Source organism: Manacus candei, unplaced genomic scaffold, assembly GCF_025592945.1.
Source record: "Manacus candei isolate 608988 ecotype Guabito, Panama unplaced genomic scaffold, ASM2559294v1 h1tg000034l, whole genome shotgun sequence".
Taxonomy (NCBI): domain Eukaryota; kingdom Metazoa; phylum Chordata; class Aves; order Passeriformes; family Pipridae; genus Manacus; species Manacus candei.
Genome location: NW_026138082.1, coordinates 15,490,867 through 15,507,794, shown reverse-complemented (window position 1 = coordinate 15,507,794; position 16,928 = coordinate 15,490,867). Strand labels below are relative to the sequence as shown.

The window sequence follows — 16,928 nt, the reverse complement described above, 5'->3', positions numbered from 1 at the left end:
AACACACCTTCTATTGTTATTGGCACACTAAGTAAAAGAAACTACAAAAATGTGATTTAACTCAGGTAAAGCAAAGATGCCACTTCATTTTTGTGATGCTGTGCTTTTGTTTAGATACCTCACCCAACCAGCTCTTTAAGAAGTTTCTACTTATTAAGTATTATTAAATATTCTTGTCACTCCATGAGAAAGATCTTTATTTAGTTGGAAATAAAGACAGACTCAAACTTTGTTTTATTTTTTAATAAAGTTTAAATAGTTAAAGTAAGAGGAAAGAATATGTTTTAAAGCCAATATGTTTTTTGTTCCATGCTAGGCCTTAAAGTTGGATTTACTGGCAAATACGGGCCACGAGAAGAGCTGTATACTTAAAATGCTGGTGTAGAACATATTAAAATAGCCAGTGACTCCCTCCAGTTTACCTTAAAACAAAGGAAACACAATCTCTACAGTTTTTTAAATGTATTGCCTCTTATCCTGATTAATGGAAAAATTATGCCTACAAAAGACACTTTTGTTAAATATGAAGACTCTACAAAATAGTTGCTTTATCGACTGGCAGGACTTTGAAATTGCCCAAAATATTTAGATATGTCTGCCTAAGGAAGTTTATAAATGCCAATTCAACAACGTAACAAAAATTCCAAACAGAACTGGAAATTAGAATAACTCAACCAAATCATCTCTCTGTAAGAATATTATATTTCAATTCTGCATAAACAGAGATCAGCATGGTTTGTTTTATTTTAAAAATTCTTCATGTCCTGCAGAATATAGCATAGGTTTATTTCATTAGTACCTCTTCCATTCCCTTCAAGCTATTTCCTCGTTAACATTTAAAACACTATCTAACCTGTCTACTGACTTTTTCTGCCCTTAGGGCTCTTCTTAGCTTCAACTCTATCCTCACCCATGGAGATCCTTCCCCTCTTGCTTCATAAAGAGGTTGTTATTCATTTGATTGATTTTTCATTTTCTTCCTTTTTCAGATACAGGTAAGTATCCTACCATAAAGGGAGCATGGAAACCAATGGGAACAGCACTGGGAGTTACCAGGACATTTACAAGCCAGGACTGTGAGTAGGAACTTCAACAGCCACTATTTTTGAAAGAAGAATGTCATGCTTTCTTTATATTTGATAATATTTGACATATTTGATAATATGTCTACTATAAACATTGTTTTGTGCCACAAACAGCCACAAACTGCAGACAAAGCAATAGAGCACAGTTTGATGAATTCACTGTAACAAAAAAATTGGTAGAGTTCTAGTAGCATCTGCAATGGTAACAAACATTTAGAAACCAAAATGATCCAATAACCTAAAAATACATCTGCTAAACTAAGGAAAAATCTGTGCAATGAGATTAGAAGCTTCCACATTTCGGACTGATTGCTCGGGGACCACAGATGTGAGGAAGTATTAGCTTGGAAAAGTCTCAGCTTTCCAAAATTCAAAATCATTAAAAAGAAATCTGTTCATCATTCTATGATTTAACTGTTTCCTAGTCTATGGAAATAAACAGCAGGATACAATCCTGTTTGCAACATCCATTCAGTTTTCTTTTTTTTTTTAAAAAAAACTTTTTAAAGTAAATTAAGAAAATATTCTTGGAGGAAAAAAAAATGGATGAACTCAAAGAAACGCCATGACGGATCCTGAGACAAATTATCCTACATCATTGCTAGTTTATGAAAACCGGTTTGAATAATAAACACACTCGAGTATTCAGTGACAGCATACAAATCAAAAGTATTTGTAAATTATTAAGTTGCGCATGTTTTTAACTGACAAAACATGCTCATGGGCTTACTTTAAAATCTCTCACTGCTTGTTATCAAAGTTAAAAGATCATTTGCATACCAATATATATACTGTAAACATGAACTTCTCATTAAGGAAAGATGGATTTACAGTAATTTGATCTTTTACAAAAAGCTACTGGTAACCGAATCTCTCAGTGTCTAACTTTCTAGAAAATCGAACCAGTGTTTCCACCCTCAAAGCTGAAACACTACCACTTTACGAAACAGCCCTGTTTATTTGTTAATCAGAAATACAATCAAGTGACATATTTCCATTTGCTTTTCGGCTGACAGTTTTCAGCTCCATTATATTTTACAAGAAAACAGCAGACTCGCAGAAGTCCTGTAAATTCTTTCATATCGCAACTGATTTAATTATAGCAGTGAACAAACGCAGCAGTGATGCAAAATAAGATCAGCCCAATTGCCCTTATCTGATGACAGGATCTCTCTTCCTGTTTGGCTTACAGCAGTGAGGACTTCTTGTTTTGTTTCGGCTTTTTGTTGGTTTCTTTTTTTCTGGTCAGGCTGCCTCTGTCAAGACTAACAGAAGCAAGAAGTTGACATGCCCTTTTAATTCCAGCTTGAGAACGATCCTTATATGAATATAGCTGAGTTTCAATCAGTAGGTCGGGGAATGATACTAATGTGGAGAAAATTATCTGGATAGCTCATATGTTCGCTTAGCCATTGAACGGGTGTTTCCAGCATTGGCTCAATTCCATGAATCATCACTTGAGTCTTCTGCTCTCCATCTAATTCAAAAAAAAAAAAAAAGAGAAACTACTAGTATATCACTCAAAGTTCAGAGAAAGATTAAAACATTTACTCAAACTTCATTTATGGTAAATTTAATTGGTGTTAACAGAATTTAATATTTAACAGAACAAAAAGTAGGAACTATCAATATGGAGAAAGCTGAGATTTCTATCATCTAAACCAGAAACTTTGAGTTAAAATTAATTCCAAGAAAAAACTGGGTTAAAATGAAACTTAATGAAAATGCCATTCTTCCTTACTAGTTGTAAGGTTGTTTTTTTTCTTTCCCTACAGTGACCACAGCTTGGTGCCAATCCAGTTAAGGCATATCCACCTCACCTGGCTGTAAGGCATAAGAATATAATACCTGTAATATTCCTGAAGTAACTTTGTTTTGCTAAGAACAATTTATGTAGATCACTAGCAAAATTTCAAAGTTACTCCAAGGGCTGAACTGGCACCAGCTCTTTCTCACTTAGTTTCATCTCTTGGAAAAGCTAAATTAGCAAATGATTCCCAGTATGACAAGAATATTTTCTAAGAATATTTCAATTCTTTTTATTTATACTTGTCCCAGAGGATGCAAGTACTTTGATCCTTTGATTCAAATTATGGGAACCAGCTAAAGCAACTGACATAACTGTCATGACATGAACTAAAACAACAAAAAATGAAAATTTATTTCAGAATCTTGAGATGAGAACAGCATACGAAATATGCTCCAAATAATGGCTGAGGGGGAGAAAGTAGGCAGTGACCTTTTACTGATTTTATAGTATACTATGGCATTCTCACATGGACCTACCACAGTGAAATCTACATTCAGTGGTCAAAAATATCACTGCCTTTTGTAATTGGCATTTTATGCCCCCCTTCACTGTCTGTCTTACAGAACAAATCACCATCCTCCCCCAGAGCTGCATGGAAGAGAGCAGAATCTAGAAGTGAAGGTACCATTACTGCTCTTTCATTCAACCACCCCAGTTGCAGCATAATTTCTATTTTATAACTAGACAAAATCCTATTTGTTTGGTAATCAAAATGATTTGACAGCTGTCTGAAGAAGTTTGTAGTATAATCAGGTACCTATGCCAGTGCACTAAATTACACTGGGAAGAATCATCCTTAAATATGCAGTTGACTTCATGCTAGTAATAATTCTTCCTGTGAGAGCAGACAGTTAAGTTTGCTTAAATCGAAGCATTATACTTCTGTTACTTGTTACTTACATACAGTATATTCTGTACAAATTCTTGATTCCCTGAATGGCATAACATATGCATTATTGCACTAAATTAAGCATAAACAATTGCTGGTTTCTGGTTTTATTGCAGACAAATCTGAAGAATGAAGCATGTAATTTAAAAACAAACTTCTGGTATTTCCATCCAAAACAGGTATTTATTGGGCTGAAACACTACCAGTCAGATTGTCAAGTATAACTCCAAAAGAAAAGATCTTGGAAACCCAGTTTTCCCATTCAGAAGTTAGGGAACACCTAAATATTCCTAATACCTAAGTAACCTCCAAATATATGTACTTAACACTTCCAAATGAAAACCTACCTATGGTATTCCTTAAATTGGTCAGAGTTAGTGACCTTTTTTTTACATTTTATAGTATTATTTAATTTTCAGAAAAAAATAATTTGCATAAAAATAGATGACAAAACGCTGGTTTGGCATTAGCACTGTGTTTGCACCCTATGAATATCTGACTTCTTAGCAAGAACTTGTAAAAAATAGATTAAATGCTTTAGAACCTCAGTATCACCTTCTTGTCATTGGAGGAAAGGTTTATATGTGATAAATATTTTCTTTGGCTCTTCTTTTACTGCATGACACAGTGTTTTTTTATGTGCGTGTACTCGATGCCTCTGGCTTAGAAATGAAATACAGTTAATCTGGGTGTCCCATTCCCTGCTCCTTACCCAGCTTTATCCCTTTCTCATACAAGTCTTTTATTCTGTTCCTCAGCTAACTGAGAAAGTCTCAGAGGTCAATGAAGAATTTACAGTTTAATTAAAGTCTAAATCTCTGCATTAGCATTGTTTGTGCTGTAGTATTATCTCTGACAAAGCATCACTTCTCCTTAATTCCTTTTCCCCTTGAGGCTTGACTAAAAAGATCTTATCTACCAATTCTGTATTTACTATAGCCTTCTTTCAAAAAATCCATTGTTTTTACTTTAACATTTTTCCCTCCTTTTGTTACTAGGGGCCATAAACTCTCACTTAAGTCACATTTACCCAAACTTTCCTCAACGTTCATGCTTTCAGTCACACACCCGATTTTAAATCACATACAGAGTCTCTCTCCTACAGACATCTTCTAGACTTTTTGTAGCAAAAAGTTGTCAACAGCAAATAGAGTAATAATGTTACTGATAAGCATGCTTGTTTTCTCAACAGCTGTCTGATTCTTATCCATTTCCACTGTCATCTGGGTTCTGGATGATTTGCTAGCTATCATGAAAGCTTCATCCACCTGTTTTACAGATATAATAGAATTACAAAATACACAGCAACTGCTGTCCTCTTCTTCCCCACCCCACATTCTATTCTTTTTGATAACAAAAAGTCTTTTTAAACTGACAAAATGCATCTACAAAGTGTACAAGTTGCTAAACACAACATGTATTTAAATAAGTGGTGCAAGATTTAAATGACCTGATTACAAAGATTAATGCCACTCTGTGTCATTGGACCAGGCCCATGAAAATTAGGGCAAATAGCTCTGCTCATCATAGTACACAGGGTCCAGACCTGATGATATCATTGGTCAATACCCATTTTACAATATTCAGTAATGTAGTTTAAAACCCCCATGATTTCCTCAAAACTAATACGTTCAAGTTTTCCAGTAATATCATTGACTTTTTATTTCCTCTTAGAATCATGTCAGAATTGAGTTACATGTTATGTATCACATGACCTAAGATGGTTTCTTTTACTTTGTTGCAAATTAATATCAGAAATAAGATGAAGTGGAAATACAAGAAAAATAAAAGCATAGCAATATATGTTTTGTAAGAAGTTTTTATTGCGTATGTACATAATGACTATTTATTTAAAAGCAGAATCACTCCATTACTGAAGTGATGGACAAATAACAAACACTGTTTTGGCATTTGCAAAAAAAAAAAAAAGGCTGAAAATCAATTAAGTCATAATATCAGAGTTGTTGTCCCAGGATTAAATGATTTTTCTTTTCTTTCCTTGTGGAACTCCATCAATAAAAGAAGCTAGTATAGCCCCCAAAAGTCACTAGTGGCAAGCGAGAAGCACAGACGGTAAAGCTTTTTGGTAAAATCTAAAAATATTCCATCTCCAGAATGCAGGTAATTATGCTTACACCTTATGTACTAAGACATTTTTGAGACATTTCAGACCACTTAATTTAGACATTAAGTCAAGGCTGCAACACCTTAAGTAGGTACCTGACCCAGGCTAATGGATCATACCATGTAAAGTCAGAAGAGTTTTCCAGTTCTGTACAGAAAATGGAGAGAAACAGGCACCTCTAAAGCAAAGGGCTTAAGAGATCTGCTTCTCAGTCATCTAAAAGGTGTCTCAGTGTTCCTGATCAGGAAACCGCCTTGATCCAGCCAAAGAAAGTATTGGCACACCCGAAGAAAGTACTGGCAAAGGTGTCTCTTTTGCAGATAGGCATCCGCTGGAAAGGAAGCAAGAGAGAGTGGCCTGTTGCATCTCAACAGAGTCCTTGAGGCAGTGGCTCAAAGCCCTCCTCAACCTGAGGCAGCTTGAGTCCACTCTCCCTTCTTTAAGGGGAATGCCCTAACTACTACAATACTTGCTGTTGTGAATCCTCAGCTTCCTTAAAAAACCCTCAATGTTCAGGGATCAGTGAGATACAGCAAAAGAACAAAAAAGAAAATCTGTAGTCTTCAGAGAAGGTGGGAAGATGTGCAATGTCATGGTATCACACAGTAAGTTTTTCCATTTCCTTTAGCTATATAAGTTATGGCTTGCAAAGTACACCACTCAACATTAGGAAAATGAGCTTATTCAGCATCAGTTCAGATTACTGCATTTTAAATACATTTTTTACACCTTATTATTAATTACCTTATTATTTAAAAAGAAAGAATTGAAGATAGAGGGAAAAGAAAAGGTTAGTTTAGTTCTGAGACACAGTCAAGTGCCTAAGAGCAGCACAGTGAGAAGGCACTACTTCTGCCAAAGGTACTTATTTCAGCAGTTTTTCACACAGATTAGCACCTCAATGCCAGCGACATTCTCCCTTTCACTTACACAAAATCAGCTCCTCCAGAGAGACTACATCTGTGAGGTACCACTTAAAATTCTTTAGTGGGATGAAATACCTCCCTTCTGATTTGTGGCCTCAAGCAATCACCTGTCAGGACAATCTAGTACGTTTAAATCCCTTCACTGATAGACAATACAAGATATTCAGGATTTAGCAAAAGTGTCCCTGGAGTACCAGTTGGAATCCTCTGTATGCAAGTGTTCTGCATAGCAAGTCCCAGAACCTACCCGGGATTCAGGGGCAGTACCACTTTACAGCCCTAAATAGGGAAATAGAACTCTGTGCTTCAAACTACAAGCAAACTTCTTGCATGATACAAGGCCATGGAACTATATTGGACAAGGATACTTAAATGTGTAAGGAGTAAATACAACCAAGTGTCATGCAGTAGCAGCATTTTAATAATGTAACATAACTAGATTCCAGCCTTCTCAGTTGTGAAGTGAGCCACAGATACTTGCTTGCTTATCTTCAGAATACATTGTATTTTCTGGATTAGATGATACTAAACGTATTACTGGCAATGGCTACATGATACTGTAGGAAAACTCCTTTTGGGTCAGCATTATAAGAAGCAGAGTTCTCCTTCTGTGCCTGTGGTGTGGCTGCTTTCCTTCCCACTTCTCCTGCTCCTCAGATTACCAGGCAGAACAGGCCCTTAGGCATAAGTATCTTGAAACACCAGAGCACTCCTTGACAGCATATGCTCAGCACCTGGTGCCTGGGACATCTCTGAATCTGAAGACACACACCAACATCTTCACTGGGAAGATTTTTAATCTAGCTCTTTAGGATCTCCTAGGAAATTACTTACAGACACATAGCTTTCAGTAATGTGCTTTGTGTGAGTAACGTAATGTGCAACCACTAAGTTTGTTACTGACAGATATGGCTGACCCAATTTTAAAAGCCTAAAGCCAAAGCTGGGCAGAGATAAGTCTCCGGTAAGCAAAAGTGAAAATCTTCTTGGAAGCAAGGCTGCTGGTCTAGCACAGAGGACCACATACATACATATGTGCAATTCTTTACAAAAGACTACTCTATATTAGCAAGTAAATTCAAAGACTGTGTTCTAACCTGTAACCACAGGTGGTAAGAAAGCACTGAACAGCAGCTGGAGTTATCTTTCCCCTCTGTGGGCACCTCAGGTTGGATATTCTAGGACATACAGAGAGAAGACAGTCCCAAACAAGCCTCATAGTCTAAAGAAGTACTCCTCCAGTGACTTCTGCACTGGTAGTGGAAGAGAAACAAACAAGCACTTGATAAACATACTTCATTTTTTGCAATTTTAAGTACGTAGCATCTCTAAAAACCCTCAAACCTCAGTATTGTCATCAATGGTTCCATTTGATACAGGGATCTTTCACCTGCTAGCCCTAAAACTGATGAATACCATCCACCTCTTCAATAATAACCTATCCAAAACTGAAAGCAGCTTTAATGTCCAATATTAAAATTGACAATGAGTGGGTATCATTTACAACAAAACAAACTTCATGATTATTTTGATTGTGTGTGTGCTACAAAAAAATCTCATGTGCTCATAAAATACAAAAAAAAAACCCCTAGGCTAAGGGGTATTTGTGAACATTTCCACATCACTTTTGTAATATTTACTATAGCCAGATACCACATATTTTTTAATTTATGGCAAAATATTTCTTTCCTTAGTAAGCAAGCTTGAATGAATTAAACTATCTATAAATGAAGTACTAAAGCTTTGCTGTTCTTCAGTATCTTTAAAAAATATTAGAAGTTAAAACCTATGATTTCAGTCTTTTTCATTCATAAACTCTAACTGGAATATCTCCAATCTGTTTTTGGCATCCGTAGATGTAAAAGTGACCAAAGTACAGAAATTTGGCAAGATGTTCTGACTCCACAGTAACGACAACCTCAATATAAACGTCTCAAATAGCAAAACAAACTTGTATTCTGAACAAATCTTACGCACTTAGCTGAGTACTAAGAGGAGCTCAATATCTATGTATGGGAACTGCATAAAAAAATGATTTTGGTTAAATTTCATAGCAAAATGATCACCTGCTCTTTGAATGAACTCAGTACAAGTACTTCAGACAGAGAACACTTACACTCTCTTTACTGATATATTTCACATTTAAGAAGTGATAGCTTCAAGGTCTAAGTTTACTACACATTCTACTGAGCAGGGGTCCTTTTAGTTAAAATTCTTTAAATTGGAATAAAATCTTAGTAGGAGTTTTCAGAAGCTTCGCAGTAGCCCCCAGGCTTTCCTTACTTTTTTGTGAATTCCATCCTATGAAAAAACGACCCTGCTTGTCACAGTAGTAGGCTTTATTGCTAGAAGTGACTCATTTTCCTTAGCAATCTTAACATACTTTTAACCTCACTTTGACCACACATAAACTACCAAAATCCTTATTTCCTTCCTCTCCTCTAATTTTGAGTAACTATTAGTTTAAAGAGACACAGAGATGATACCTTGGATCGAATCAGCAGATACACTGTTCAGTATCCTCTGACCAAGAGCAAGAACACACAAAAAATTCTGCAAAGCCAACTCTAAAATAGCCTAGCCACAACAAAAGGTTCCTCTGACCTCAAAAATTTTAGAATATGTGACATAAAAGCACAGGACTGACTTTTCCTTCCTGCCTATATATCTCAACAGCCCTGGTAAAAGCCACTGAAGCTGATTTCAGGTGAAGAACTCAAACACAGAAATATATGGTCAACGCATCGTTCAGAACAGTCAGAACAAGTCTCCTTCTTAAAATGATTCTGTATCTGGAATAAACATTGCTCCAAACACAAGACAAAGTTTGGAGAGTAAGAATTTCAGTTTCTGGATATAATCTAACTGCCCAACATCAATACAAATAAACAATCACATAGATCTGGTTAACTATCAGCAACAAGACAATATCACTTATTTTAATCACTGGTAGTAATGTGAGTTCAATTGCTCAAGCTGAAGGTCACCGTTTTCCTAAATTGATGTTTTCAGCTCAGGATATTCTTGATACTTGCTCAGATATCCCAGAGACCTGTCAACTACGGCAAGTTCCTGTCCTCAAAGACAACTAATGACAAATAAAGTCTACAACTTTATATTTTGTTTAAAAATTTCTTTTAAAAGGAATGTTAATTTTTAATACGTTTACTGAACAAATCACAGAAAACAGAGCAAAAGTGCTTAACCTATCTTTTCTAAATAATTTCTTCTTTTTTTTTTTTAAATTCTTCTCCAAAATAAACAGTTAGACATATCAGTCTCTCCATCCTGCAGTGTTTTGTCACTCATATTACATATCTCAACATAACCCTTACAGCATCTTGATGTCATTTTACCAGAGCCCCTCACAAGAACTACTGCTTCTTGTCCAAAACGCTGCGATAGAACTAGACCTGTATCAACCTCAGTGAACTCTGCTCTTGCAGAGTACTGGACTACAAAAGCCCAACTCCAGGCAAGATATGAATATGGACTGCCATTAAGTCCATATTCACTGATTTAGCTTTAATTACTGCTCTATTTCTTTGCATGGTTTTGACACAGGCCAGTTGGCTGATCTCTACATGATCTTCTTGTAACTTAAAGGAGAGGAAAAAAGCTTCTTTGTCATGATTATAAAGTTCTTAGTATGATTATATCCTGTGGATTATATTCCAGCAAATGCCTAGCCTTCTCTATCCCCAAAATGGAAGTAGATGAATATGCAATATTATCATTGACATCAAATATAATTAAATACTGAGATGGAATCAAATATTTGATTCATAATTTTCTTCTCCATCCAATTTTTCCTCTCTTGTCATTTCCTGTCATCTTCTACCTCAAGTCTATCCTCAGGTTAGATAGCCACATTTCTGAAACATAACAAAAAAAAGTGGATTAAAATAGTCACCACAAGCAAGTTTATTACCAAGTTTATTACACTTTGGAGCAGCTCACAAGAACTTGGCTTACACTTCTAATCTCATAGGAGCCAGAAAGCATGTAAATGAACTAGAAAACTTTTTTCTATTGAAAAAGTCAATTGAAAAAGTTTTTAGAGAAAGAGAATTTGGCCTCAAACACTGCTAAGCAGACTAAGCTCGAGTAGACTATTTTTAACAGTTCCCCAAAACAGTTACTGACAGTAATGCTGTCTAAGACAACCAAGGGAATTTTTCTGTCCATAAAAGAGTTCATGCAGCTCAATAGAAAAGCAGATAGAGGATGGAAATGAAAGCTTTACTTAACTAAACATTGCTGTTGTTGCTCTGTTATTATTATTTTGATTCTCATATATTTCATAGAAGTTTTTTAATGGGCTTGATGACAGAACACTAAAATATTTTTCTTAAACATCTGACATTATAGTATTTAAAAGGTTTTAGAAGACCTTACAAGACTGAGCCCAAGATGCTGCCCATCAAACATCTAGCTTCAAGTAGAATAAAAAAACCCCAAAGATTAAACTCCCAGGAAATATTCTTATAACCCTTCTTCCTTAGCATCAGTGCCTTAGCCTCAGCCTTGAACTGGCAATAAACCTATGCTAATTTAGAAAAGACTGGGGTTAGCGACTGAGGTTTATAAAACAATTTTCTGCAATGCCTTAAGTTTGGCCATGCACATGTGGACGAAGTGACAAAGTTAAATGCAAATCATCTTGCTGCCCCATGTAACAAGCAAGCACACAATACATTTATACCTACGAGGAACAGGCAGGGTGTGCATTAAAAGATAAACAGTTGAATGTGTGACAAACTGAGGCCAACTCATCCATGATATGTTTTCCATTGCTGAGGGAGAGATAAATCACTTTTAGGAGTTTTGTAGCTTTTCTGAACAGCAGGCATCTTGACTTAAAATAAGTTAACCCTTTCATGCACTATGCCCTTAATTAGATTTGAGGTTGCCCTTCCCTCTAAACTGTGTAGAGCTGACCTTCAGAAATTAGGGCTATCTCTGTATACAGCTAGGGAGCTAAATGTGATCAATGTTGTTCTGGAAAACAAAACAAAACAAAACCAAACCAAACCCCATTTGATAAATATTTTTGTCTATGAAGTTTGGCCTAAAGCAAATCAATTTACTGTAAAAGACCTTGCTGCTAATAGCTTGTGAGAACTTTTATAATGTCATTGTTTTCAAAATACTATTATGCCAATCAATTAAATAAATTCTCTATGCAATCATACTATACATTCCCTAAGCATATGCACATTCATACACTTTTGAGGGTTTTAATGGCATTCTTGAACTTTCAACCTCTAGTTTATTTCATTTTCAAGTTACTATAATTCACATCATGCCTGCAAATATTCTGTGATTCTAACAGCTGTCCATCTCTTATAAAGAACTTTTCAGCTAACCAAATGATGACCTACTCCCAGCAAGGTAAAGAAGGATTACTGTTTCTGAAAAATCACTGTCAATACAGAAGAGAGCAGCATATTCACTTTTTTCAAGTCATAATGCTAACTGTTAGTTTATCTGCTCAGTTTAATAAATCAAATTCAAAAGTTGACATTTGGACATAATTACAGTTTAAAAACATTTGGCTGAAGAGTGATAAGCAACATATACAGATCGAAAGCTTAATTGCTCTTATTTCATGTTTTGTGCCTTCTCCCATTTAACTAGAGAAAAATAAACTGGGTTTTTCCTTTTAAAAAATGCTACTTCCAGGAATATTATTATGTTACTTAACAAAGTAAACAACTTCACAAGCAAACAACTGCTGTGAAAATGGAGATGAGCTATTTAATTATGTCCAAACTATGGACAGTTTTGTTCCATGTCTGACAAATTCTTCGACCTCTGCTAAGCTGATCAGTAAAAACTCAACTAATTGAATCCATCGATGTGAAAAACCACAGGCTCAAGTCTGTACTGCATACATCAAGCTGAAGGATTTCTGCTTCAGCCATGGCGGTAATAGTGAGTGGGGTCAGGTCAAAGAGGGTTAAAGCAAGTCAGGATATAGCCAAAGGAATACATCAAACACTGATTTTAAAAGGGCAATTAATCTTAGACAGAAATGCTTCCTGGGGAATGAGATCTCAATCTTAAGAGCACACTACATGATGTAGCAGTAAAAATGTACATATACAAGCTTAGAGAGCTTTCATCCTGTGATCACAAACAGAAGGGGAGTGCTGTTTATCAGAGAAATACAAACCCTTGCTAAAATACTTACATTAGCTTCTTCCGGGCCCTTACTCATTGAAAAATAAATTCTGTAATGACTAGGCAGTAGAGTTTGCACACATGAAATATCTTTTTTTCTATACATGTACTTTAAGTTCTTTTGAACAGCTATCAGACTAAAGTATTTAGAGATCTCTATCACAGTAAAATTAAAAAATTTAGTATTGAAAAATTCAGGAAAGAGTGGCTAAAGGAATAAAGGAATACCTGCAGGGCTCTTGACACTGAATGCGAAGTTTAAAACAAACCAACAAACTAACCAACCCTCCCCAAAACAGCTACCTGGCCAGAGTTAAAACTGGAAGTGAATTTTCATCAGAAGTTCATCTTAGTTTTTCCATTCCAAAATATCAAGAGAGTAAGCTGCAAAACTCATAATCATATAATCTCTATTTTTAATGAGAATTTGACTCATTACTTAAGTATTTTTATCTTGGAGTTCAGAACATATTTTTCCATTTTATAGTAAAAAACCAGATCTATAAAAGAACACAGACATACAGCATTTGCAAACAAAGTTTGCTAAGTTAGTATCATTAATTAGTTAGCAATATTACTAGAAATCATTAGCTATGTGGACAAAACACTGTGTGTACATAGCTCTGAAATGAGTTACACCTAATTTGGCTGCATTAGTTCATTAAAGAGAATTTGCTTTGCAACCCCCCTTTCATCTGAGGATACTGATGCCCAACATCACAAGTGGCAGAATGGCATCTGTTTGTGTATCTGGTCCATACATCTGGTTTCTTGGCTTAAATTTTTAGTAACAGCTTGCACAAAGATACTAGACTTAGGGAAGTTTCCCAAAGTGCAGACACCCCCTGCGTTTTGTCGTCATAAATGTGGTGATCAGGAAAAAGGACAAGGAGCACAAGAGCCCTCAAATCTTCACTAACTGTAGCATCTCTGTGCACATGTCAAGCCAGTGCATAAGACTTTGGTTTTGACATAAGTTTAACCTCGGTTTTCTTACAAATATTCTCCAAAATAAGATATAAAGTTATCCACTGTTTATCCACTGAATGTGAAGTTACCAAAATCTCTGATTAAAATGAGGTATTCGAACAGGGCACAACTACTATTAGCAAGTGCTGCTGAATCCTTAGAGAAGAGAGTAGGACATAGCACATAGTATTATTAGCGGATTACTCTACTATACATTATTGATAAGACTACTACTTTTCTTCTAATTATTTTCTATAGGTCCTTTAGTTTTGCAGGTTGTTATTTCCAGCCCTGTAAGAGGTTTATCTCCTCAGGTTATACCTATATGCATCAAGGCAGAATAGAACCAGACTGCAAGAGAGGTGCAAGGAAGATGGGAATGATTTTACTCAGCCAACCACAAAAGACACACAAAACATACCTAATTTAAAGGTATAGATGCAACTCATAAAATGGATCAGAACTCACTCTCTGAACCTCAGGGCAAGTGCCAGAAAATAACTCATGCCTATTCAGCCAAACTATCTCCCTCTCCATTACTGCATATTGAGAATAGTCCCCAGACTGTTAATCCATGAACACTGCTCAAGTTTTCTGGGAGAGTATTAATTGCCCGTGACCAAAATTATGCCAGAGAACTGCTGATAGTCATATAGCACAAATCACATATGTTCTAGCCCTCTTCTGTTTACTAGTGTAAATAAAAACACTAAGACCACAACATCCAAATCTGGTTGTGTGTTGCAGTGTCCTGGTTGAGAACTTCACACTGTGGGTCTTCAGAAGGTTATTACTGTCTCCTGAAAGTTTTGGTAGACCCATATCTCCAGTTACTTCTTCCACCAATTACAACACTAAAGGCATTGTCACATTTTCTAGGAAACTAACCATAAAAAATATCCTGTAAGTCTATTTTGTGTACTTTAGTTGTTGCTGACATGCTTGTTGCTCTCAACAAGGATATATGAGAAACTAGAAGAAAGGTTTGTTTTGCATTTCTTTTCTGTGAAGTTTTTGCTGGGTCAGTCACACTGAATGACCTCTGTGGCCCCTTTGTAGTAAGACAGACTGATTTAGATCATGATTCAAAAAAATCCAACTCTTAACACTGCTACTGACCTCAGTGTGACCAGGTACAAGCCACATCACCCCTCTGTGGCTCTTAATTTCTCCTTCCTTTTTGTCTCTCTTCACTTGTCCTTTGTCTAAGTGATAAATTCTGTGGGAACACATTGCAACATGTGTACAGTGCATAAAGAACCTGAGGTCTCCTGCTAAAACAAAAAATACTCATTTTAAAACTGAAAATTCAACACAAGCAAAATATTTTGTCAAGATGCTTTGATCCCAACAGTTCTAGAACTCGCATACAAGGTAGATTACTAGAAATTGAGCAGGGTTTCTGTCAGTAATTTTCCACAATCTTTTGTTAACTGCCTAGATTTTCAGAGCTATAGCATTCCATCAGGAAATTGGTGGTAGGACGCTGATGTTCCCAGGAAGAGAAGACTACTCTAGAATGAAAAACCCACCTCTCTTCTCCAGAGAATTTTAGAAGAGCTGGCTTGCAATTTTCAAACAGAGTAAGTTAAATTTCAAAAAAGCTATTTTGCTCTGTGGAGGATTTTACTTTCTCTATTTCATACTACTACAGCTAATGATAGACTTAAAAAAACTTTGTTGTGCCTGAATAAATTCATTGGCCTTTTGAAAAATTTAAAGAGAATAGTCTGGTGTCTGATACTAATAAAACTTATTGGGTGGCCGGCAGAACAAATGTAGCTGAAGCTGAACACATTTCCAAAGGCTTGTTCAAGAAAACAGGATTATTTCCCTATTTGCTGTACCTCTTCCTACAGTCTATCCTTTTGAATGTGCATGCTTGTGCACTCCCAGAAACCACTTCTAAGTTACAAACAAAAAGCACATTACTCTTATGATGTTAGGAAAGTTGTTGGATACAAGAGGAAAGACTAGACTAGAATAGACTATTGCAGACTATTGGAAGGGACCTATAATAATAATCTTGTCCAACTGCCTGAGCAATCCAGGGCTGACCAAAAGTTAAAGCATGTTATTAAGGGCATTGTACAAACGCCTCAAACACTGACAGGCTTGGGAATTGACCAACCCTCTAGGAAACCTGTTCCAGTGTTTGACCATCTTCTCAGTAAAGAAATACTTCCTAAGGTCCAGTTTAAACCTCCTTGGGGCAGCTTTGAGCCACTCCTAGATGTCCTATCACTGGATACCAGGGGGAAGAGTTCAGTACCTCCTGTTGTACTTCCCTCCTCACAAAGCTGTAGAGAGCAATAAGGACACTCCCCAGTCTCCTTTTCTCCAAATAAGACAGACCCACAGTCCTCAGCTGCTCTTCACAGCACACACCTTCCAGCCCTGTCACCAGCTTTGTTGCTCTCCTCTGGATGCACTTGACTACCTTAACATCCTTAAATTGTGGGGCCCAGAACTACACAGAGCACTCCAGATGAGGCTGCACCAATACTGAATACAGTGAGATAATCACCTCTTCTGACTGTCTGGCTGTGCTGTGTTTGATGCACCCCAGGATGTGGCTGCCAGGACACATTGCCAGGCCTGCTGCCAGCCAGCACCCCCAGGCACCTTTCTACAGGGCTGCTCTCAGGCTGCTCCTCTCTCAGTTTATACCTGTGCTCTGCATTACTCTGTCCTAGGTGCAGAGTCTGGCATTTGGACTTACTAAACTTCACCCCATTTGCCACTAGGAAAGGGGTAAAGGTCTCATAAGCTAACAAATGGATAATCCCTGTAGAGTCCACTGAGGCAATGTTGGAGAAATCCTTAAAACCAAGCTATGTTTGCTGTTTCCTGAGAAATTCTAAGCAGAAAGATCACAACCAGCCCCAGATCCCCATTATGTTTTCTCTTTTCTTTCGAGGGCAAGAGAGCCAGAACA

At 36.6% G+C, this 16,928-nt stretch overlaps 1 protein-coding gene across 5 annotated transcripts in view; it reads right to left on the bottom strand.

Annotated features, from left to right (window-relative positions):
- Positions 1-228: 228 nt before the first annotated feature.
- The window catches only part of ATG5 (autophagy related 5), a 74,783-nt gene continuing 58,083 nt past the window's right edge, over positions 229-16,928 (bottom strand). Inside the window, exons 8-10 of one of the 5 annotated variants that reach the window (XM_051792422.1) lie at positions 15,110-15,261; positions 7,933-8,013; positions 5,586-6,240 (exon numbers count right to left, since the gene is read on the bottom strand). In XM_051792422.1, the coding sequence (XP_051648382.1) occupies positions 6,151-6,240; positions 7,933-8,013; positions 15,110-15,261 (323 nt within the window). In that variant the 3' untranslated portion in view covers positions 5,586-6,150. Of the gene's footprint in view, positions 2,563-5,585; positions 6,241-7,932; positions 8,014-10,674; positions 10,711-15,109; positions 15,262-16,928 lie in introns of those variants that run through there. The other 4 variants (XM_051792424.1, XM_051792423.1, XM_051792425.1 and 1 more) reach the window with 4 other exon arrangements.